General features: G+C 42.7%; 1 protein-coding gene and 1 non-coding gene across 5 annotated transcripts in view; both read right to left on the bottom strand.

Moving 5' to 3' along the window:
- Nucleotides 1–3,987: 3,987 nt before the first annotated feature.
- VMP1 (vacuole membrane protein 1) overlaps nt 3,988–25,650 on the bottom strand; it is a 135,636-nt gene continuing 113,973 nt past the window's right edge. For 2 of the 4 annotated variants that reach the window (XM_063798065.1, XM_024350103.3), the window contains exons 12-13: nt 7,813–7,915; nt 3,988–6,451 (exon numbers count right to left, since the gene is read on the bottom strand). In XM_063798065.1, coding sequence (XP_063654135.1) covers nt 6,308–6,451; nt 7,813–7,915 — 247 coding nt within the window. In that variant the 3' untranslated portion in view covers nt 3,988–6,307. Of the gene's footprint in view, nt 6,452–7,812; nt 7,916–11,204; nt 12,493–25,650 lie in introns of all 4 variants that reach the window. The other 2 variants (XR_010152726.1, NM_001242611.1) reach the window with 2 other exon arrangements.
- On the bottom strand, nt 4,887–4,958 carry MIR21 (microRNA mir-21). The gene has a single exon (NR_031993.1). It is a non-coding gene; the product is annotated as a microRNA mir-21 (primary transcript).

Below are 25,650 nucleotides of genomic sequence, written 5' to 3'. Positions count from 1 at the left end.
GCTTAAAAAAAAAAAAAAAAAAAAAAAAAAAAAGTTTATTTTAAATTAAGAGGAACAGATGTCCAATGTTTCAAAAAGCCACACATTTGTGGATTTGGCTGACAAACTCTCTAAGCTGCATTTTATTTCTGTTCCCATAGAGTCAGCTAGCCACTTGCAACTGACTCACTTCTCTCTGGGCCACAGTTTGGGCCAGTCTCCTGACTACAGAATTAGAATCCAGATATCAAATGAATCCAGGGTGCCTGGGTGGAGAGCAGGTATTAAAAGCCATCTAAAACCACCCCTTCCCTGCTTTAATTTAGGAGTATCAACACCCACACAGCAAACTGCAAGGCTAGTGGGTCAAAGAGAATGAGCAAACAGTTGGCACCTGCCAATCCCAGCACCACGCAATTTTAAAGGCAATGAGTAAGCAGCTGTCTGGAACAGGTTTTTGTATAATCCTTCTTAAGAGTACTGGTTAAATATGCAAATACACACAGGTTATTTGCTGCAATTCAAGGCCTCGCCCCCAAGGCAAATGCATTACCTCAGGTGAACTCTTGGCCTTGTTGGGAAGGGATAGGATCCCTAGCTCCTGTCCACCACACTAATGACTCAGTTGCTTCTAAAGTTTAAAATACATGATGTGCTTTCTCTTCTTGTTGTCTTTGAGAATAAATAAATTTATCTTCAGACACAAGGGTTTTGTGTGTAGTATCTCATTTACGTTGTGTAAATACTGGAGAGGATTCAATAAATGTTAGAGATAAAATGTTACTTGGCTTTTCAAAAACTTTAAACTCCTGCTTAGTTTTAATTTTTTGTAGCACCTCGAAAAATTATTTATGAATAAAATGAAGCAGTTGTTTGTATTTTTTAATAGAAATGAGACTCTCAGGTCTATTGAGGAAGATCTTGCATGCCATCAATTTTTTCATGGTTCAAAACCTATCTACCCAGCAAATCTCACTGTATTTTCTAGACTGACCTTGTAACAAGTATTAAAAGCTGATACTCCCTTTTCTCCTCTTTCCTTCCAGATGTTTTAGTATTTATATATATATTTTTTGAGGCAGGGTCTGTGCCACTCAGGCTGGAGTGCAGTGACACAATCACGGCTCACTAATGAGGTGATCCACCTCAGCCTGGGACTATAGGCACATACTGTCACACTTGGCTAACTTTTAAATATTTTGTAGGGAGGTCTCATTATATTGTCCAGGCTGGTCTCGAACTCCTGGGCTCAGGAGTGATTTGCCCGCCTTGGCCTACCAAAGTGCTAGAATTACAGGCATGAGCAACCATGATAACCAATATTCTTTATAATGAAAATAAATTAGAAAATGGTCAATACTTTCAGGTGGGAAAGTTAAAAAACTGTTTTTGGTTTTAAATTCTTCGGTAAATTTTTCACTTATCAAAAGTTTGACAGAGTATCTGCTAGAAAACCAGAGCACATATGCTAAGAAAGCATTTTAAAATATATCTTTGTTTCTGGAGGAGTGAATGCAATGTTGTGAAATTCTTGCATGTGTATCAGATGCTCACTTTTTTTTTTTTTTTTTTTTTTGCGAGATGGTGTCTTGCTGTGTTGCCCAGGCTGGAGTGCAGTGGCACGATCTCAGGTCACTGCAACGTCTGCCTTCCGGGTTCAAGTGACTCTCCTGCCTGTTTCCCGAGTAGCTGAGATTACAGGCATACGCCACCACGCCTGGCTAATTTTTGTATTTTTAGTAGAGATAGGGTTTCACCATGCTGGCCAGGCTGGTCTTGAACTCCTGACCTCCAGTGATCCTGTTTTGGCCTCCCAAAAGGCTGGGATGACAGGCGTGAGCCACTGTGCCTGGCCTCAGTCTTTCATTGGGAATGCCCAGCATGGTGGCTCACACCTGTAATCCCAGCACTTTGGGAGGCCACGGCAGGATCGCTTGAGCCTGGGAATTCAAGACTGGCCTGGGCAAAATATTGAGACCCTGTCTTTACAAAAAATTAAAAAATTACCCAGGTATGGTGGTTCATGCTGGTCCTTGCCAGGGAGGCTGAGGTAGGAGAATTTCTTGAGCCTGGGAGGTCAAGGCTGTAAAGAGCCATGACTGTGCCACCACACTCCAGCCTGGGTGACACAGTAAAACCTCACTCTCAAAAAAAAAAAAAAAAAAAAAAAAGCTGGGGTGGTGGAGGTGGATAACTTTTATTGCTGTACTTTTACTGAACTCTTTTTTGTTTGTTTTGAGACAGAGTTTCACTCTTGTTGCCCAGGCTGGAGTGCAATGGCAAGATCTCGGCTCACCGCAACCTCCACCTCCTGGGTTCAAGCGATTCCTGCCTCAGCCTCCCGAGTAGCTGGGATTACAGGCATGTGCCACCGTGCCTGGCTACATTTTTGTATTTTTAGTAGAGATGTGATTTCGCCATGTTGGTTAGGCTGGTCTCGAACTCAGGTGATCTGCCCACCTTGGCCTCCCAAAGTGCTGGGATTACAGGCGTGAGCCACCATGCCCGGCCCTATTTATTGAACTCTTGGCCTAAAAGGGATCCTCCTGCCTTGGCCTCCCGAAGTATTGGGATTATAAGCATGAGCCACTGCACCCAGCCTATTTCAGTACTTTACATGTTACCAGATTTATTCCTTAGATAAACTGTCCTTCTATCTCTTTTATTTTTATAGATGAAAGAAACTGAGGCTCTTTTAAACTTTCTCAGGTCACAAACAATGTAGAAGAAACCCGAACCATCATTAACATAGACTATTACACATGGGGGAAAATGGGTTTTAAAGTAATATATATGGAAAGGCTTTTTGACACTGAAAGGTTGGGAATCTCTGTGATCTTCTTACACATGGGTCAGGCTAAACAATTTGCTTCAGGGTACATGAGCGCAACTGGTTATTTAGCTAGTGCATGATCCATACTCAAATGAGTCATTATTGAATGACTGGTGAAATGACAAAAAGCCTCATGTTCTACTAAGGCTGTGGATAGCACAGAGCACACTGGGGGCAGAGGCTGAGCTTGTTTGTGTAGGAGCACTCAATACTGCATATGTTTCAATAATTAACTAGCGTATTTAAGAAACTTCATTCTACGTGGGCACGGTGGCTCACGTCTGTGAACCCAGAACTTTGGGAGACCGAGGCAGGTGGATCACCTCAGGTCAGGAGTTCGAGACCAGCCTGACCAACATGGCCAAACCCCGTCTCTACTAAAAATACAAAAACTAGCCTGGTGTGGTGGTGGGCGCCTGAAATCCCAACTACTCCGGAGGCTGAGGCAGGACAATCGCTTGAACCTGGGAGGCGGAAGTGGCAGTGAGCCGAGATTGTACCATTGCACTCTAGCCTGGACGACGGAGCAAGACTCTGTCTCAAAAAAAAAAAAAAAAAAAAAAAAAAAGAAACTTCATTCTAGCATTCATAGGGAATGGAGAGGTGGCCACTATCCAAATGAAACTAAAAACCTTTTTCTTCCCAGACTCATACTCCAGATTATGCACACAGAGAATACAGAAAACTATGGGAAAACTGGACATTGCACATTTTCATACGACATCATCTGTTATTTTTTTTGTCTTGCTCTGTCACCCAGGCTGGAGTGCAGTGGCGCCATCTCGGCTCACTGCAACCTCTGCTTCCTGCGTTCAAGGGATTCTCCTGCCTCAGCCTCCTGAATAGCTGGGATTAGAGGCGTGCACCACCACGCCCGGCTAATTTTTTATATTTTTAGTAGAGATGGGGTTTCACCATGTTGGCCAGGCTGGTCTCAAACTCCTGACCTCAGGTGATCTGCCTGCCTTGGCCTCCCAAAGTGCTGGGATTACAGGTGTGAGCCACCGCGCCCGGCCGACATTGTCTGTTTTAAGGGAGGTATTCCTCAGCTCTTCGGTGATAAACTGCTGATGTATTGCACTGCCTGACAGTAACCAAGTTGGAACATGATAAATACTGCAGATGTGTAAGGCACAAAATGAGACTTATACAAAGTAGAGATGGAATCGCAAGAATTCCCAGGCCCTCTTTTTATTTACAGTGATACCAAACCATCCACTTGCAAATTCTTTGGTCTCCCATCAGCTGGAATTAAGTAGGTACTGTGTATCTTTGAGATCATGTATTTGTCTCCACTTTGGTGGATACAAGAAAGGAAGGCACGAACAGCTGAAAAAGAAGGGTATCACACCGCTCCAGCTGGAATCCAGCAGGAACCTCTGAGCATGCCACAGCTGAACACTTAAAAGAGGAAAGAAGGACAGCTGCTCTTCATTTATTTTGAAAGCAAATTCATTTGAAAGTGCATAAATGGTCATCATAAGTCAAACGTATCAATTAGACCTTCAACCTAGGAAACAAAGTTTTTTTTTTTCTATTTAATAATACACGACACTGAAATTATTTGCCAATGAATCCCAAAGATTTGGTACAAATAGTACAATTCATATTTGCTTTCCTCTTTCCTTTCTTCAGACAAACACCAAATAAAATGCAGGTGAAAGAGATGAACCACGACTAGAGGCTGACTTAGAAATTTATGCTGACTCGATCTAAAAAAAATTATGTTGGTTAATGTTAATCTATCTAAAATAGAGCATTTTGGGAATGCTTTTCAAAGAAGGTCAAGTAACAGTCATACAGCTAGAAAAGTCCCTGAAAAAAAGAATTGTTAAGAAGTATAATAACCTTTTCAAAACCCACAATGCAGCTTAGTTTTCCTTTATTTATTTGTGGTCATGAAGACTATCCCCATTTCTCCATAAAATCCTCCCTCCATACTGCTGCATTATGGCACAAAAGACTCTAAGTGCCACCAGACAGAAGGACCAGAGTTTCTGATTATAAACAATGATGCTGGGTAATGTTTAAATGAGAACATTGGATATGGATGGTCAGATGAAAGATACCAAAATGTCAGACAGCCCATCGACTGGTGTTGCCATGAGATTCAACAGTCAACATCAGTCTGATAAGCTACCCGACAAGGTGGTACAGCCATGGAGATGTCACGATGGTAGGCAAAACAAGCAGACAGTCAGGCAGGATTTGATAAAAAAACAAAAACAAAAACAAACCAAAAAAACCCAGGCATTTCTGGCCTGTTAAGATCGAACCCCAATTCTATTCTATTCTGACATAATGCTCATAATGCTCCTAAAGGAAAAAAGTAAAATTGTTTATTTTCCTCCCAAGCAAAACAAAATGAACAAGTTCAATCAAAAACATCCCAATGGAAAAAAATCACATTAAGAATAAAACACAGAACGGCAAGAAAACTAGGTTACATATAAATTTGTGTCTGTTGAAACTAGATTACATGCTAGAAAACATTAACACAGATACGACAGAGTGTGGTTTTTTTTTAGAAATGGGTAATTTCTCTCTCCAGTATCCTTTCACTTGTATGAGATAGCTCTCCTCTCCTGTTTTCACAAACCAAGAAATCCCCAGGTAGGCCAATCCCAGAGGTGCCATTTAGCAGTATGCAGCAGCTCAGTTTCAGCATAACAAAACATGCCTTGGTAGTGGCTCTCTCATGCAAATAAAAGAAAGCTTAAGAAATTCTTGTTGTAGGTGGATTAGGCAAGGCTGCCATTCAGCTGGTATAAGCTAAACGTAAAAAATCAAAACTCTCAAGAAAACAGACACAATTTTGGAATGATTAAAGATGTCTTTATAAAGTTTTTTTCAAGACTTCATTCTAAATACACAGAATAAAAAATGGTGTCAGCTCACTTGTAAGACACCAACCAGATTTTCCTTATACTGTCTCAAAATTTAAAGATCAATTTCCCCAGAGGGTGTGCAATGCATCATAAAATGGCCCTTTTTTGAGGATGGAAGAGGAAGGGTTGGGCAGGATGGAATATTAAATTGTAACATGATAAACATGCAAGACTGTTATCCAATCTAGATAATTTATATACATTTTGATGACTTAGGAAAACAAAGCAATCATTTGTGACAAGCCTAAAAAGCTTGACATATTTAACATACTTAGGAACTTTTTTTGTGCGGTGGGAATTCTCTAATTGTATCATGTGGGCCTTTTGAAAGTAACAAACAGAAGGCCAGTCTGTTCCAAGTTTGCTGCTGAACATCACATTCCACCCTAAGAAACCACAAGGTGGATTGGATCGAGGGTGGATACCTTACCTTAGCACAGAAGGAAAAAGTATGTCAGTGCAAAGTATGGACTAAACTGCTTTCAGGAAAAAAGTTGTAAAAATTGATACAGGTTGGAAAAGGGAATTTTCCTTCCCGGCTTGGAGTCCTCCCAATTTAAGGCAGAACCCATCCACTCCAATTTCTGCAGTTTAAAACTTTCTCTACTTATTTAGTTTTCTCCTCTGAGTTCAACCGCTGCTGGATTCGTTTGGCATAACTTTGTGCCATGGAGTTAATGATAGATAGGATGAAGTAACACACCATGACAACAACCAACTTTTCAAACATCCAGGACAACCAGTTTTCTCCCTGTAGAAATAAATGCAGAACAATGCAATGAAAAAGGCTTCAGTAGTAAAAAGAGGATCATCTATAATGCTTGAAGTGTGTAACTTACAAAACCTAAAGAATTAAAAATGAAAAGTAAGAAACCCCAGCTACTCTGAAATCTCCATTACTCTCCTTTTTACACCTAACTATCAAGATTTCACTTTGTTGGATGTAAAATCAGTGTTGAATCACATAGTTTAGAATGGGATGAGTGTGAGGTTAGCTCTTCTACTAGGACCTAAGAATAAACTCTTTGATTAAACTCAACTCTGAAGTCGCCATGCAGATACTCATGAGTATTGTCAAGACAGTTAAACATTTTTGTTCCAGTATTAGGAGCTGTTTTTAAAACACACAAATGTATCTGTTTCTGATGTCATGTTTGGTCAACTGAGGGCAGCAAAGGTCCATAAGAAGAGTGCAAGGCCATTAAAAAAACAGTGCTCCGGCCGGGCGCGGTGGCTCACATCTGTAATCCCAGCACTTTGGGAGGTCAAGGCGGGCGGATCATCTGAGGTCAGTTTGAGACCAGCCTGGCTAACACGGTGAAACCCTGTTTCTATTAAAATACAAAAAATTAGCTGGTGTGGTGGCACGTGCCTGGAATCGCAGCTACTTGGGAGGCTGAGGCAGGAGAATCGCTTGAACCCGGGAGGCGGAGGTTGCAGTGAGCCAAGATCGCGCCATTGCACTCCAACTTGGGCAACGAGAGCGAAACTCTGTCTCAAAAAAACCCCAAAAAACAAAAAACGAACCAAACAAAACAAAACAAAAAAAACCTGTGCTTCCCTCGAGTTTCCCATTTCAGGTTATTGTTTACTCATCCTCTTCTAGTCATTTCCCTTTGCCTCAGAATCGTTTACAGAAAAGACAGTCTAAGTTTTAAAGTTCAGCTATGGTAAGAGCCTTGGTTTATTAAAAAATTATCATTTTCCCATGGGTGAAAAGAAAAATAGAGTGAAAATCAAAAGGAGATATTCAAGTCACCTCAGTAAGTCTACTACTTTGTTATGCTGTAAGTTTTAACTTTTTAATCCACTTGGGAAGTATATCTACCAATACATCATTTAAGATCAAGGCAACAACTCATTCTATGTAACAGAACCATTACTTTCCATTGGCTCTACCCTTGTTTTTAGGAGAAGATGTACAGAAGTTACACTTTCTAGTCTAAGACAAAGACAAATTTCCCAGTAGAGCATACACAGACGCTCAACTTCTGTCAAGGAACACTGGCAAACCAACTTCACTTATTTGCCTAAAAATGTGAGTGAGAGCTGTGAATGTAATTTCAGCCCGAAACTTCCCAGAGGGGAGAAGAAACCGGATTAAAGTCTTACCTGTGGTGTGCCCATTTCGCTTTTGTGGTGAAGCTTCTGCCGTTGAGCCTCCAGGTACTCCTGAAATGGCTTCTGCAGAGATGGACCTATGCCGGGGACAGCACTGGAAGCAGGGTACAGTAGCCCAAAGAAAAAGACACATTTGGGAAGAAAAGCAGGAAAAACGTTAAAGAAAATGTACTTACCACCTGGACTCAAAAGGCAGGGATTGGATAGGAAGAGGAATAAAATATAAAAATCAGAGAACTGCTGAAATTTTGTGACCTCTTTTTAGTTAAAAAAAAAAAAAAAAGAAAATTTACTCCATCTAACAACCCCTTAAAAAGCAAAATCTCTCCCACCAACATGTCTGGGAGAAACCAAGAGCTGTAAATCAGGAACCGCTTCCAGCAAAAGAGTTAGTCCTCAGAGTAAGGTCAGCTCAGCTGATACTGTACTCTGGTGTGGCACAAAGAATAAAATGAATGACTTCTCAGAAGTCCCACATTTATCACCACTAGTTCCTGTAAGAACTGGTTTGAACCAATTAATAAGGAAATGACTTATGCTTGTGTCATCCCTAGTTAAAAAAGAAACTGCCCGCCCTCTCTCTGACTTGTCCCCTCTTCTCAGAGGGGGCGGTCTTTCTCAATCTAAGTCCTTATTAGGACAATCTGTGCGTCATCCTTATCCAAAAAGAATGCATTAGCAAACTTGGGAGGCACCTCCCACTAGTCAGAAGTCAGTGATTAACAAAGGAACAAAGAAGGAACTATGAACTTTGAATCCTTTCATGGTTTATGGTAGACAGTTTGCACAGAAACTCCAGTACATTAGTAACAGCTTGTTCTGAGATGATTGGGATAGTGATCTTTGATAAATTTATGTACTCGGAGCTCCTTCTCACCCAGAATACATGGAGGCAGTGCTGTTAAACCGGTTTGGCAACTGTAGCTAACAGGCTCCTGTTTTAGACATGCTTGCAGGTGTTTTTAAAAATGGTAGCTTGGGGCAACTTAGAAAAATCAAACATCTCTATTTTCTGTACCTTTTAGTTTCTTACCTGTTACATAGGGCTAAGGACGTAAATAAGTTCAAACTCTTTCTTAGAGCCAGCCAAAGAGATTCTGATATGTACTTGCAACACTGCCTAATGCTTGTCCTATTAAGTACACTGACTCAAATTCACTTCACTTCACTTCTTTTTTTTTTTTTGAGACAGAGTCTCACTCTGTCCCCCAGGCTGGAGTGCAATGGCGTGATCTCGGCTCACTGCAACCTCTACCGCCAGGGTTCAAGTGATTCTCCTGCCTCAGCCTCCCAAGTAGCTGGGATTACAGTCGCCCTCCACGACGTCCAGCTAATCGTTGTATTTTTGTAGAGACGGGATTTCACCACGTTGCCCAGGATGGTCTCGAACTCCTGACTTCAAGTAATCTGCCCGCCTTGGCCTCCCAAAATGCTGGGATTACAGGTGTGAGCCAGGACGCCTGGCCTCACTTCACTTTTTTTTTTTTTTTTGAGACATAGTCTCGCTCTGTCGCCCAGGCTGGAGTGCAGTGGTGCGGTCTTGGCTCACTGCAACCTCTGCCTATCGGGTTCAAGCAATTCTCTGCCTTAGCTTCCCAACTAGCTGGGATTACAGGCGCTTGTCACCATGCCTGGCTAATTTTTTTGTATTTTTAGTAGAGATGGGGTTTTACCATCTTTGCCAGGCTGGTCTTGAACTCCTGACCTCGTGATCCCCCTTCCTCGGCCTCCCAAAGTGCCGGGATTACAGGTGTGAGCCACCGCGACTGGCCTTCACTTCTTTTCTAGAACAATTCCTTGCCGCTTTTTATAACAAAAAGCAGGAATAGAAGAGTTTTTGCTATTATATTTTATCAGATGCTAACATATCCCTAACTTCTGGCTGATTCTTTTCTTTAATCCTATTTATCTATCAGTCACCAAATACTTAATTGATTCCTTTTGCTGGGAAAAAAGCCAAAAAAAAAAAACCAAACTGCCCACAAGGAACTTAAAATCATTTATTGGGATTTGGATTCAAAACATAGGCAGATGCGCACACGTGTGTGCGTGCACACACACACACACACGAACTGATCTGTGAACAAAATAATTTACAATTCAATATTAAAGTTTTTGGTACAGAAGATATATACCGAAGGAATTGGAGGGAGAAAAGAGAGATCAGTGAGGGGTGAAGTTGTTAAAAAGGTCGTTTAGGCCATGTGCGGTGGCTCACGCTTGTAATCACAGCACTTTGGGAGGCCAAGGTGGGAGGATGGCTTGAGCCCAGGAGTTCAATACCATCCTGGGAAACATGGTGAAACCCTGTCTCTACAAAAAATACAAAAATGAGCTGAGAATGGTGGCATGTGCCTGTAGTCCCTGCTACTCAGGAGGCTACAGTGAGAGCCCAGGAAGCTCAGGGCTGCACTGTACTCTAGCCTCGGTGACAGAGACCCTGCCTCATAAAAATAAATAAATAAATAAAAATTAAAAAAAAAAAAAGATTCTTTAATGAATACTGAAGGAGGTACAAAAGGCCTGAACAGACATATATAATAAATGTGAATACTGCACTGATCAGACTAGAAGACCTGTGACAGACATCAAAGATGCTGTGAACAATCGAGAAAACTCATTACCTTCAGACTAGCCTCTCACTGAGCCACCGCTCCTGGCCCTGACTTTTAAGTGGACTTATATTAGGGAGGCAGACTAGTAATCTTTCCTTATATATTACAGGTGGGAATGCAAATAGCTCATCCATTTAGACTAGAAATAAATGACATGAATATAACAAATATATAAAATATTTTAAATATTTAATATATTAAATATATGTATTTTTGTGTATATAAATATATGCACAAAAAGGTTGACTTTGAAAACTGCAAATTTATGTGGCCGGGCGCAGTGGCTCATGCCTGTAATCCCAGCACTTTGGGAGGCCAAGGCTGGCGGATCACCTGAGTTCGAGAGTTCGAGACCAGCCTGACCAATATGGAGAAAACCCGTCTCTACTAAAAATACAAAATTAGCCAGGCGTGGTGGCACATGGATAGAATCCCCACTACTAGTGAGGCTGAGGCAGGAGAATTGCTTGAACCTGGGAGGCAGAGGTTGTGGTGAGCCGAGATCATGCCATTGCACTCCAGCCTGGGCAACGAGAGTGAAACTCTGTCTCAAAAAAAAAAAACAAAAAAACTGCATATTTATAAGAACTTTCCTTCTCATAAATCAATGTTTTCACTTTAACAGTACTCTGGCCAGGTGCAGTGGCTCACGCCTGTGATCCCAGCACCAGGGGAGGCTGAGGTGGGCAGATCACGAGGTCAGGAGTTCGAGACCAGCCTGGCCAACACAGTGAGAAACCCTGTCTCTACTAAAAGTACAAAAATTACCTGGGTGTGGTGGCACACGCCTGTAATCCCAGCTACTCGGGAGGCTGAGGCAGAAGAATAGCTTGAACCCAGGAAGTGGAGGTTGCAGTGAGCTGAGACCACGCCATTGCACTCCAGCCTGGGCGACAGAGTGAGACTCCGTCTCAAAAAAAAAAAAAACAAAAAACAAAAAAGCAAAAAAACAAAACAGCCTGGCCAACATGGTGAAACCCTGTCTCTACCAAAAAGACAAAAATTAGGCCAGCCATGGTGGTTCACGCCTGTAATCCTAGCACTTTGGGAGGCCGAGGCAGGTGGATCACCTGAGGTCAGGAGTTCAAGACCAGCCTGGCCAACATGGCGAAACCCTGTCTCTACCAAAAAGACAAAAATTAGACCAGCCTCGGTGGTTCACACCTGTAATCCTAGCACTTTGGGAGGCCGAGGCAGGTGGATCACCTGAGGTCAGGAGTTCAAGACCAGCCTGGCCAACATGGTGAAACTCCATCTCTACTAAAATACAAAAATTAGCCGGGCATGATGGAGAGTGCCTGCAATCCCAGCTACTCAAGAGGCTGAGATGGGAGAATCACTTGAACCCAGGAGATGGTGGTTGCAGTGAGCCCAGATCGCACCACTCCACTCCAGCCTGGGCAGCTCAGCAAGACTCCGTCTCAAAAAAAAAAAAAAAAAATAGCTGGGCATGGTGGCAGGTGTCTGTAATCTCAGCTACTTGGGAGGCTGAGATGGGACAATCGCTTGAACCCGGGAGATGGTGGTTGCAGTAAGCCCAGATCGCACCACTCCACTCCAGCCTGGGCAGCTAAGCTAGACTCCGTCTCAAAATAAAAAAAACAAAAAAACAACCCCCCCCCCCCAAAAAACAAAAGTAGCCAGGCACGGTGGCACATGCCTGTAATCTCAGCTACTAGTGGGGGCTGAGGCAGGAGGATCCGCTTGAACCTGGGAGGCGGAGGTTGCAGTGAGCTGAGATCATGCCATTGCACTCTACCCTGGGCAACAGAGTGAGACTCCGTCTCAAACAAAAACAAAAACAAAAACAAGGCTGGGTGCGGTGGTTCATGCCTGTAATCCCAGCATTTTGGGAGGCTAAGGCAGGCGGATCACTTGAGGTCAGGAGTTCGAGACCAGCCTGGCCAACATGGTGAAACCCCGTCTCTACTAAAAATACAAAAAATAAGCCAGGTGCGGTGGCGGGCGCCTGTAATCCCAGCTACTCGGGGGGCTGAGGCAGGAGAATCGCTTGAACCCGGGAGGTGGAGGTTGCAGTGCGCCATTGTCCTCCAGCCTGGGGAAAAAGAGGGAAACTCCGTCTCAAAACAAAACAAAAACAAAAATAAAAAACAGTACTGTAAGTTGTCATTTAAATCTACCAGGGATAGCCATAGTCAAGCCATTATTTAAGAGAAAATTAAGAACCAAGACCCAAATGTTACAAAGAGTATAATGTTTTTGTTGTTTAGGGAAATGAGGAAGGGACTGGAAATAATAATTCTAGATTCCCTTCAAAATAATTTGAAGGTAAATAATTTACCATTGTAAGTCCATTAAGAGATACACTTTATGTACCCATAATAATTTTAAAAAGAGATACACTTTAGCTGATAGATACATTTTAGCTGATAGAGTACATCATATGATGTGTATTCACATGATGTATAACTTATCTTGAGGATAATGCTGAGATTAATATACCAATTTGTTATGTGTCTCTATGGAGGTTTCCATGAAAGACTAGGAAAACAGTTGAAAACAGACAAGAGGTTAAAAGTTTTATTATTATTATGTTTCTTTTTATATTTTGTAGAGATGGAGTCTCACTATGTTGCCCAGGCGGGTCTCAAATTCCTGGCCTCAAAAGATCCTCCCACCTTGGTTTCCCAAACTGTCATCAAAATTTTAGTTACTTCTGTTTTTCATTTCTCTACCTCTACAATGACTTAGGCTACGGATGCCTCAGCTTCAACAAAGTACTCTTATACTATAGTTTGCTTAATTATCACTAAAGCTATTTTAGTAACGGACTAGATAAAAATAGAAATTACAGCTCTCACTCTTAACATGCATTTAAGGCAAACAATAATGCCAGCTCTAAATCTCATGTGTCAAGTTATTCTCAAGCAGCAGACCAGAAGCAAGAGTCCATTCTGACACTTAAGATTAATTTAAAGTGCACACACGGTGGGAGTAATAATTTGCAACACAGTTCAAAGGCTTTCTATAGTTGGTTTAGGAAATACCCTAAATGCCATTCTCCCTAAGCCATTACATTCTTGCAACCCTGTGCACATTGCTAAAGATGCTAATCTCATCCCATAGTTAAGTTGGGGAAGTCCTCCAATTTGCCCTTAAGCTCTGATTAAATTCAAAGAATTACCATTTCGGCCGGGCGTGGTGGTTCATGCCTGTAATCACAGCACTTTGGGAGGCCGAGGCGGGCAGATCACCTGAGGTCAGGAGTTCGAGACCAGCCTGGCCAACATGGTGAAACCCTGTCTCTACTAAAAATACAAAAAAAAAAAAAAAAAAATATCGCCAGGCACGGTGGTGGGCGCCCATAATCCCAGCTACTCGGGAGGCTGAGGAAGGAGAATCGCTTGAACCCGGGAGGCGAAGGGTGCAGTGAGCCGAGATTGTGCCACTGCACTCCAGCCTGGGCGACAGAGTGAGACTCTGTCTCAAAACAAAACAAAACAAATAATTACAATTTTGTGACATAGAAGAACATAAAGTAGGAGGAGAACAAATGGACATAGAACTATTTTTTCAGTCAACTCCAGGACTAAAATATACCTAAACTAGCTATGTAAGTAGGTACTTGCTCTAGGTGAGAAAGCCTTAGAAAAACAAAAAAAGAAGTAGGTCGGGCACCATGGCTCAGGAGTTCGAGACCAGCCTGGGCAACATGGCGAAATCCTGTCTCTACTAAAAATATAAAAAAATTAGCCAGGTGTGATGGCACGTGCCTGTAGTCCCAGCTACTCGGGAGGCTGAGGCACGAGAATTGCTTGAACCTGGGTAGTGGAGGCTGCAATGAGCTGAGATTGCACTCCAGTCTAGGCGACAAAAAAAAAAAACAAACAAAAAAAAACGTTGATCTCATTTGCTTTTCCTTGCTGTGAACCTTGAACACAGTGGGTAGAAAAATCTTAGTGGGTAGTAGTATCTTCATATTTTTATTCCTGGCACAAACATAACAGCAAACATAAGATTAAAAAAAATTTTTCCACCAGGCATGGTGGCGCATGCCTGTAGTCCCAGCTAATTTGGAGGCTGAGCAGGAGGCTCTCTTGAGCCCAGGAGTTGGGATGGAGGCTTAGTGAGCTATAATCACGCCTGTGAATAGCCACTGCATTCCAGCCTGGGTAAAATAGTGAGATCCTGTCTCCGAAACAAACAAACACATTTCCAACAAATGATGCTAGTGGCAATTTTTACACTTTTGTTATTGTTAACTTCTGTTAAAAAAAAAAAAAACTCAGGAATGCAAATAAAAATTTTTTTTTATTTAAAGAAAAAAACACAGACTTGAAACCTACTCAGAGCTCAAAATTGGTTTCATGGGAACAATATTTTCCCATGCTTACATACCTAGAATCTGTTAAACAGACCTAAGACAAACTTCTTGGCAAGCTTAAATATTGTAAAAAAAAAAAAAAATCCATTCAAAATAACATTTGGGCAAAATTCTGCCAAGAGCCCTTGCCAAATTGCAAACAAAATCTATTATTTTTCTATGGTTTTTAATATATATGTTACTCTGCTTCTGGAAATCACTTATGTGACAAGAAATCTGTATTTTAGGCTGGGTGTGATGGGTCATGCTTGTAATCCCAGCACTTTGGGAGACTGAGGCAGGAGGACTTGAGGCCAAGAGTTTGAGATCAGCCTGGGCAACATAGTGAGAACCCTGTCTCTACAAAAGTTTAAAAAAGTAGCTGAGTGTGATGGCAAGTGCCTGTAGTCCTAGCTATTCAAGAGGCTGAGATGGGAGGATCCTGTGAGCCTAGGAGTTCAAGGTTAAAGTAAGCTAGGGTTGAACCACTGCACTCCACCCTTGGTGAAAGAGCAAGACCCTGTCTCTCTCTCAATAAATCAATAGATTAGATAGATAGATAATAAATAAATAAGATCTGAAATCTGGCCAGGCAGGATAGGGTGGTTCATGCCAGTAATCCGAGCACTTTGGGAGGCTGAGGTGGGAGGACTGCTTGAGTCTAAGAGTTCAAGATCAGCTTGGGCAACACAGTAAGACTCCTGTCTCTACACCCACACAGAAAATTAACCAGGTGTGGTGCACACCTGTAGTCCTAGTTACTCAAGAGGCTGAGTGGGGAGGACTGCTTGAGCCCTCCTAGGAGGTTGAGGCTGTAGTGATCTAAAATCACACCACTACACCCCAGCCTGGGCTACAGAGGGAGAACCTGTCTCTTAAAACACCAACAAAAAAGATTGATTCACCTTGTTTAGCCCTATTTACAGAGTGTATACTTAAAGTCTAAGCAGTTGAAGTCTCTAAGCCTAAGAATATTTTACCAGCATTAATAAAGTAAATTTTTTATTTAATATAGGCTCTGCTCCTTTCTCAAATACTTTTTTGAGGATCTCAGCATTAATGTGAGCATATAGGTTATATTTACCCTCCTGAAAAACATTCTGACATAAATTCTAGTAAGGAGGCGATAGCCTCTTTACAAAGAGTAATAAGCCTTTTGTCTTAGAAAAAAGTCTGGGCACAACAGTTTTTTACCTTTATTTCATTGTTTGTGCTGGGTTAGTATTCCCTCTGATGATTAATCACAAAGTCTAAAGAATCTCAGGGTGTCATAAGTCAGATCCCTGAAAGCTTATAAATGAAAAAAAAATTTTTTTCAGGAGAAGATTCAGGTCAGGGTACTTATAAAAAGAAAAGAGTGCTCAGCTTGGTGGCTCACTGTAATCCCAGCACTTTGGGAGGCCAAGGTGGGAGGATCACTTGAGCCTATGAGTTCAAGACCAGCCTGGGCAATATAGTGAGACCTCCTCTCTACAAAAAATTTAAAAATTGGCTGAGCATGCTGGCATGCGACAGGAGGTGGGAGGATCACTTGGGCCTGGGAGGCAGATGTTGCTCCAGCCTGGGCAACAGAGCTAGCCCCTGTCCCCGCCCCCACCAAATCTGGATAGCCCAACTTCAGGAGACTGAAAACCTGCGCCCAGAGTTATAAAATTTAATTATGTTCTAAATGAATATCAGGATTTTTAGAATTTTCTTGATTGAATGAGGACCACTGTATGTAAATCAATACATCAAATTTATCCTCTGACCCCAGAGAATTCTATCAATTGAGATTTGGCCCAGGAGCACAGGAGTAGACTCCTATATAGAAAATGATACTGTTCTAACTGAAGCCAACAACCGCCTCTTCTGCTGAAGAGACTGAATTTTACATTTAAGGCAATAGTAGGATACACTTTCAGGAATGAAATTAAAGCCCTTCCCTATCCTACTCCCATTACAAGCTGATCTGTTATATGTACAAAAGAGGAAAAGAGGGTGTGGGAGAAGATTAGCAACAAGACAGCCTAGCAATTCCCTTTCTCGGTAACAGTCTTGTAAATAATTCTCCATCTTCAGAAATGTGCACATTTTAGTCAAACATTATAGAGTTAAATTTTCCTTCCTACCCCCTAGGCAGTGATCTAAACAGGCTTAACGGCTAGTATTTTAATGAGTTGTCATTTCCTGTCTGATAAAGATTCTCACAGTATTTAACCACCAGTTTCCCTGGGGACCAACCAATACTAGAGCTCTATTCATAGTGACTCAGAATGGACCTCAGACTCTTGCCCTTATTCAAAAATGACAGATTGCCCTCCACATGAAACTGCCTTTCCTAGTAAGGTAGACTGCTCGGAAAAGGGTGGGGGAGTTTATCATGCAATCTTTCTGAAGAAGCCAAAGGCCATCATGCTGACTCATTAATATCTACAGCCTTTCAGCCCTTTATTAATCCAGAATAAGTAAATGAACAGGTGCTAACTGAAAATAAACACATATTTAACCTAGTAAAAAAGGATCTAGTTATCCTGTGACTGGAATGAAAGTGTTATTATCTTTACCATTTAACTGAATAGAACACATGAATCTTTTTGTTTTGTTTTGTTTTGTTTTTGGAGACGGAGTCTGGCTCTATCACCCACGATGGAGTGCAGTGGCGCAATCTCGGCTCACTGCAACCTTCACCTCCCGGCTTCAAGCGATTCTCCTGCCTCAACCCCCTGAGTAGCTGGGATTACAGGTAGGCACCACTACACCCTGCTAGTTTTTGTATTTTTAGTAGAGACAGGGTTTCACCATGTTGGTCAGGCTGGTCTCAAACTCCTGACCTTAAGTGATCCTCCTGCCTTGACCTCCCAAAATGCTGGGATTACAGGCATAAGCCTCTGTGCCTGGCTGAGTATATGAATCTTTGAAGCTGGTACTATAAGAAAAAACTGGTAACTGATGTATTCTACTTGCTTTGGATCTGAAATGTGGTAGCCCCCTAATCATGTTTCTTTACATCCAGGATCTTGGAATGGCACCCCAACATAAAATAAATTCAGGATGAAAATCACACACTATACTAGAAAATCTAGGGCTTTCTCATATATACAAGTTTGGACTGACAGTCTCTGGCACCTTCTAAAATTCGTTGTGATTTGACCCCAGGATCTGGGATTAAAACGTCTTGAATTTCATTCACATCTGTGCCCTTTCAAATGATTAAAACTTCTTTTGTACTTAAGTTAGTCCATTGTACGCAGAGTGGTATTGTGAACACATGACACCATGGGTTTCTTTCTGGCTGTGTAGAAGGAAGACCATGCTTTCTCCAGGTGTATTTTATCAGGTACATTGTTTCTACTGCCTTACAGCATATTTTATCACAAAATAATCTGCAATTGCCCTAGCTTTTGGAGATTTAGCATTATTTTCTGTAAGAATCAGATTGGAGGTTAGACCTCCTTATCATTAGCAGCTACTCTTTGAAATAAGCTAACATTAAAGAGAAGCTCTAGAGAACAAAACCTCATTTCAGAAGGCAGACTTGAGCAGCAGGAGAAAAGCAGGCATTTGTGCTGATGAATGTGGCCAGAGCTAAAGGAGTGGTCTATAAGGACTAGGTAAAACTGATTGGTTGCCAAAACAAAACTCTGTTAAAAATCAACTGATTGCATTTATAGAAAATGACAGACTGGTGGCAGCCTTTTTTTTTTTTTTTTTAAAGAGGTTGTGTCTCTTGCCTCAGCCTCCCAAGTAGCTGGAACTACAGGCGAGTGGCACTGCACCTGGACCCAGTGGCAGCTTTTTTTTGGGAACAGGATCTTGCTCTGTTGCCCACTCAAGAGTGCAATGGCACAAACACGACTCACTGCAGCCTTGACCTCCCGGGCTCAAGCAATCTTCCTGCCTCAACCTTCCGAGTAGCTGGGGCCACAGTAGCTAATTTTTAAATTTTTTTCAAGAGATGGGGTCTCACCATGTTGTCCAGGCTGGTCTCAAACTTCTGGGCTCAAGCAATCCCGCCTCAGCCTCCCAAAGTTCTAAGATTACAGGTGTGAGTGGGCCTGGTGGCAGCTTTTTATAGTGACAGATCTGCACTGGTTTGAAGACTCACTGAGTTCTAAAACTTAAAAATCAGGCCAGCACGGCGGCTCATGCCTGTAATCCCAGCACTTTGGGAGGCCGAGGCCTCCTGAGGTCAGGAGTTCGAGACCAGCCTGGCCAACATGGTGAAACCTCATCTCTACTAAAAATACAAAAAACTTAGCTGGGCGTGGTGGCAGGCGCCTGTAATCCCAGCTACTCAGGAGGCTGAGGCAGGAGAATTGCTTGAACCGGGAGGCGGAGGTTGCAGTAAGCCGAGATAATGCCACTGCACTCCAGCCTGGGCAACAGACTGAGACTCTGTCTCAAAAAAACAAAAAAGTAGGTCAGGCACGGTGGCTCATGCCTGTAATCCCAGCACTTTGGGAGGCCGAGGCGGGTGGATCACGAGGTCAGGAGTTCGAGACCAGCCTGGCCAATATGGTGAAACCCCGACTCTAGTAAAAATACAAAAATTAGCTGGGGGTGGTGGTGCACGCCTGTAGTCTCAGCTGCTTGGGAGGCTGAGGCAGAAGAATTGCTTGAACCCAGGAGGCAGAGGTTGCAGTGAGCTGAGATCACACCACTGCACTCCAGGCTGGGCAACAGAGCAAGACTTGGTCTCAAAAAACAAACAGACAAACAAAAAAACCAAAAAAGTGACAGTATTGGCAGGACACAGTGGCTCATGCCTGTAATCCCAGCATTTGGGGAGGCTGAGGCAGGAGGATCGCTTGAGCACAGGAGTTCAAGATCAGCCTGGGCAACACAGCGAGACCCTGTCTCAAAAAAGAAAAAAAAAATGACAGTATTGATTGAAATTCAATCTCACTTAAAAAAAAGTTATGATCTCTGTCCTCAAGGAACTCTATCTAGAAGGATGCTGGGAGAGGGGAAAAAATGCACTTAAATGTACACTACAGAAACCAGTAGGTTTTTCATTGAAAGTAACCACAGTAGTAACTAGCTACAGCTGCACACAGGTGGATGCACGTGTGCACAGGAGAATAGACAGAATTCATGCTGCATCCCTACCAAATTCACACAGCAGCTGTTTGAAACTGGTGCTCTAGTCTAAATTTCCAACTTCCAGCAAATGACTTCACTGGCTTCCAGAGTGCTCCCTCAGGAGTGTCCCCCTTCTCTGCCTCAAAACATCTTGGAGTCTTCACTCCAGTTTTCAAGAAAGAACTGATTCATGAGGATAATCAATCCACTCCAGAATTGATCCTATCTCAATCATCTCTTATCATTTATATGAATTTAACTTCTCTGTAATAGTACCTAACAGGTTTTGTTATGGATATGAAATGAATATTTATGTAAAGCATCTGGCACAGTGGGTGCTTACTGAATGTTAATTTCCTTCCCACATCCTTCCCTTTCTTCATTTATATTTTCTATCTCTAGCATTTTACTAGAGTTTTTCCCTCAGCCTAAAATACACACTGGTCCCTCCTATTTAATGAATGAATTAATTCATCTGGTCAACAAATATTTACAAAACAATTAAAATGTGTCAGACATGACTTTCACTTGACCTTTCCTCTAGCCCACAATTCCATGTAATCCAATATATTTGGGTTTTAATTTTCATCATGCTACTAAAATGCTCCATTAAATGGTCAACGGTAACTTCCAAATACAATGCACCCATTTCTCATCTAACAGTCTAACTCCAGAACTCCTGTTTTAACCTTTATGTGGTCTCCCAATATCCATAACAAACATATAGAAAGGTTAACTGTCAAAAGAGAAGGATATATAAACTACCACAGATAAGAAGAGAAAGGGGTTTTCCCAAGCTGCAGAAAGAGGTTATGTTAGACTGTATAACTGAGTCTCGGCAGCTGGGGTTTAAACCCTGTGTTAAGCCTTAAATTCTATCCTTTCATCAGATAATACAAATGCTGGGGTTCCACACTTCCATAACTTTTTCTGATTATTTTCAATGATCAAAGTCAAAGAGAATCAAATACATGGACCATTTTATCCTTTAAAATGAAAAGACAGATTTTCTTTCTGTAGAAGAAAAAGTCCAGGCCCACGTAGCTCATTCTGACCACTTTCCATAGAGTGAGGGATAAGAAACAACATTCGGATTCAAGCACTTTATTACTCACTGGTTAAAATGATCTCTCTTGCCACAGGCAAGCCTGACTCTGAGGTCAAGCATCAAGTTAGCTCAGAAATAGGAGACAGCAAAGAAGAGCATGGAACATTCTGTATCTGGTAAAAAGTCCCTGTTCCAGCCAACACCATCCCCCAGCCCTCAAGTTCAATGATTGAGTTATGGAAACTTTTCTTGTGTGGTAAAACTGGGGACTTTGTCTTCCAATAAGACCCTGGCAACATGACAATGAGCCAATGTTCTGCATATGGTTTGCTGCGAGTCATATGCTTAATGTTATTTTCTGGGAATTCACATCCCCTATTTGGTGAGAATATGGGAACATGTCATTTTAATCATAACTTTAAAAGTTAGATTTGGTTATGCTCTTTAAGAAATATGTACAGGTCTCTCCCACTGGAGAAAGTCTAAAATTAAGTAAAAATTAGTATTAAATCGTAATTAAAAAAACAAAAAGGGCTGGGCACGGTGGCTTATGCCTGTAATCCCAGCACTTTGGGAGGCCAAGGCGGGTGGATCACGAGGTCAGGAGTTTGAGACCAGCCTAGCCAACATCGTGAAATCCTGTCTCTACTAAAGACACAAAAATTAGCCAGGCATGGTGGCAGGTGCCTGTAATCCCAGCTACTCGGGAGAGTCGCTTGAACACAGGAGGCAGAGGTTGCAGTGGGTTGAGATTGCACCACAGCACTCCAGCCTGGGCAATAGAACAAAACTCTGTCTCAAAAAAAAAAAAAAAAAAAAAAAAAAAAAATCACAACTAACATAAAGCCTTTTGAGCTAGAAGTTCCCTAGTTCTTTGGTTCTATCACCTGACTTTGGGTCTCGCCATGTTCGAGACCAGGCTGGACTCAAATTCCTGAGAATTCAACCAATCCATCTGCCTCGGCCTCCCAAAGTGCTGGGATTACAGGCGTGAGCCACCATGCCAAGCCAATTTTTTTTTTTTTTTTTTTTTTTTTTTTTGAGACGGAGTCTTGCTCTGTCACCCAGGCTGGAGTGCAGTGGCGCAATCTTGGCTCACTACAATTTCCACCTCCTGGGTTCAAGAGATTCTCCCACCTCAGCCTCTTGAGTAGCTGGGACTACAGGCACCCATCACCACGCTTGGCTAATTTTTATATTTTTAGTAGAGATGGGGTTTCACCATGTTGGCCAGGCTGGTCTTGAACTCCTGACCTCAGGTGATCCGCCCACCTCGGCCTCCCAAAGTGCTGGGATTACAGGCATGAGCCACTGTGCCTGGTCCTTTTTTTTTTTTTTTTTTTAGAAGGAGTCTCCCTCTGTCACTGAGGCTGGAGTGCACTGGCACGATCTTGGCTCACTGCAATCTCCACCTCCCGGGTTCAAGTGATTCTCCTGTCTCAGCCTCCCGAGTAGCTGGGATTATAGACGCCCACCCCCACGCCCGGCTAATTTTTTGTATTTTTAGTAGAGATGAGGTTTCATCAGGTCGCCCAGGCTGGTCTCGAACTCCTGACCTCAGGTGATACACCTGCCTTGGCCTCCCAAAGTGCTGGGGTTATAGATGTGAGCCATCGTGCCCGGCCCCAGCCAAAAGATTTTTGATACCCTTTTTTTTTTTTTTTTGGAGACAGAGTCTCGCTGTGTCGCCCAGGCTGGAGTGCAGTGGTGTGATCTCAGCTCACTGCAAGCTCTGCCTCCTGGGTTCAAGTGATTCTCCTGCCTCAGCCTCCTGAGTAGCTGGGACGACAGGTGCCTGCCACCATGCCCGGCAAATTTTTGTATGTTTAGTGGAGACAAGGTTTCACCATGTTGGCCAGCATGGTCTCGAATTCCTGACCTCAGGTGATCTGCCCAAAGTGTCGGGATTACAGGCGTGAGCCTCTGCGCCCGGCCCGGGATTCATTTTTCATTCTTCCTTGCCTTATTATCTCATAATTTTATTTTAAATTTCAACTGCTGCTGGCTTTTTTCTTGCTTGTCTTTTGATTTTGTTCTCTACCATGACAAGTTATCTCTCCTTTATTTGTGACTGCAAGGTTTTAAATATCCTTCAAAAGACTGCATTCTGAAGTTTACTAATTCAGTTTGATGATTTGCTATACCATTCAGCGATTTTTTTTTTTTTTTTTTGAGGCAGAGTCTCGCTCTGTCACCCAGGTTGGAGTGCAGTGGCGTGATCTCAGTTCACTGCATGATCCGCCTCCCGGGTTCACGTCATTCTCCTGCCTTAGCCTCCCAAGTAGCTGAGATACAGGTGCCCTCCACCACACCTGGCTAATTTTTTTTTGTATTTTTAGTAGAGACTGGGTTTCACCATGTTAGCCAGGATGGTCTTGATCTCCTGACCTTGTGATCCGCCCGCCTCAGCCTCCCAAAGTGCTGGGATTACAGGTATGAGCCACTGCCCCCGGCCCGATTTTTTTTTTTTTTTTGAGACATATCTCACTGTCATCCAGGCTGGAGTGCAGTGGTGTGATCTCGGCTCACTGCAACCTCCGCCTCCCAGGTTCGAGAAATTCTCCTACCTCAGCCTCCCAAATAGCTGAGATTACAGGCATGCGGCACCATGCCCAGCTAATTTTTGTATTTTTAGTAGAGATGGGGGTCTTACCATGTTGGCCAGCCTGGTCTCAAACTCCTGACCTCAAATGATCTACCCGCCTTGGCCTCCCAAAGTGCTGGGATTACAGGCGTGAGCCACCATGCCTGGCCCATTCAGGGTTTTAACAGTGTGAAGGAGAGAACTAACAATTAAAGGAGAATGTTTATTTTCTTTCTTCCTTTCTTTTTTTCAAGAATCAGGGTCTCACTCTGTCGCCTAGGATGGAGTGCAGTAGTATGATCATGGTTCACTGCAGCCTCAACCTCCTGCCTCAAACAATTTTTCCATCTCAGCCTCTTGGGTAGCAGGGACTACAGGCGGGTACCACCATGCCCAACTAATTTGTTAGTGCGTTTTTTTGTAGAGACAGAGTCTTACTATGTTTCCAGGCTAGTCCTGAATTCCTTGCTTCAAATGATCTAAAGGAGAATGTTTCTACAGCAGGTTAGAGACAGTGTATCTAGTGAGGAAATCCAGCTGTTCACCTCCTCTTTTCTGAAATAAAGTACTAATCTATTAATTATGATATGAAATCATATATTTGGGTCTACTAAAAATTTGTTCTCTTTATTGAACTTAATCTCCATTTTAGGTTTGGTGAGGCTACTTATTAATTTTCAATTGAACACTTGTATTTAAAAGCATTTCTGGCTGGGCATGGTGGCTCACACCTGTAATCCCAGCACTTTGGGGGGCCGAGGCAGGTGGATCACTTGAGGTCAGGAGTTCAAGACCAGCGTGACATGGTGAAACCCCATCTCTACTAAAAATACAAAAATTAGCCAGGTGTGGTGGTGCACACCTGTAATCCCAGCTACTCAGGCGGCTGAAGCAGGAGAATTGCTTGAACGCGGGAGGCGGAGATTGGAGTAAGCTGAGATCACACCACTGCACTCCAGCCTGGGCGACACAGCAAGACTCTGTCTCAGAAAAAAAAAAAAAAAAAGTATTTCCTACTTCAAAACATAAAAAAACCAATCATGTCATGCTCAACTGGAGAATCTGATTAAAAGATAATGTTATTAATGACAAAGACTAAAAGGATGCCCTTTGGGATCTGATAATAAAGCTTTACTAGCATCTGCTGAGTCTAATTATTTATACTGTTTAATATATTATCTAGAAAAGAATGGCCGGGCACAGTGGCTCACTCTTGTAATCCCAGGACTTTGGAAGGCTGAGGTGGGCGGACCACCTGAGGTCAGGAGCTTGAGATCAGCCTGGCCAACATGGTGGAACCCCATCTCTACTAAAAATATAAAAATTAGCCAGGCATGGTGGTGCACGCCTGTAATCCCAGTTACTTGGGAGGCTGAGGCAGGAAAATCACTTGAATCCAGGAGGCGGAGGTTGCAGTGAGCCAAGATTGTGCCACTGTACCCCAGCCTGGGCGACAGAGCAAAACTCCATCTCAAAAAAAAAAGGCCAGGTGCAGTGGCTCACGCCTGTAATCCCAGCACTTTGGGAGTCCCAGGCGGGTGGATCCCCTGAGGTCAGGAGTTCAGGTGACCTGACCAACATGGAGAAACCCTGTCCCTACTAAAAATAAAAAATTAGCCGGGCATGATGGCACATGCCTATAATCCCAGCTGCTTGGGAGGCTGAGTCAGGAGAATTGCTTGAACCCAGGAGGCGGAGGTTTCGGTGAGTCGAGATCCGAGATAGCACCATCGCACTCCAGCCTGGGCAACGAGAGTGAAACTCCGCCTCAAAAAAAAAAAAAAAAAAAAAGAAAAGTAGCTGAGGTAATCCCTGTAGACAGTGCTAGGAAAATGATAAGGACATCAGGACATTCCAACATCTGTCTCCTGAAAATAATTTTTCAAATATGACACAACTCATTTAATTCAATACAAATCTGAATCCAGTAGGTCTTGAATATTTTAGCATAACTATATTCAAAACCATCTTATCTTTAAGAGTAAAGGATCACTGGAATTTTTTGAGGGGCCATGCCAGTGGGGTTTAAAATAAATTACTGACTTTGAAAGACGTAAGATAGGTCAGGTGCAGTGGCTCACACCTGTAATCCCAGCACTTTGGGAGGCTTAGGCAGGCGGATCACGAGGTCAGGAGATCGAGACCATCCTGGCTAACACGGTGAAACCCTGTCTCTATTAACAATACAAAAAAT

Source organism: Pan troglodytes, chromosome 19, assembly GCF_028858775.2.
Source record: "Pan troglodytes isolate AG18354 chromosome 19, NHGRI_mPanTro3-v2.0_pri, whole genome shotgun sequence".
Lineage (NCBI taxonomy): Eukaryota > Metazoa > Chordata > Mammalia > Primates > Hominidae > Pan > Pan troglodytes.
This window is presented reverse-complemented; position numbering and strand designations above follow the sequence as displayed.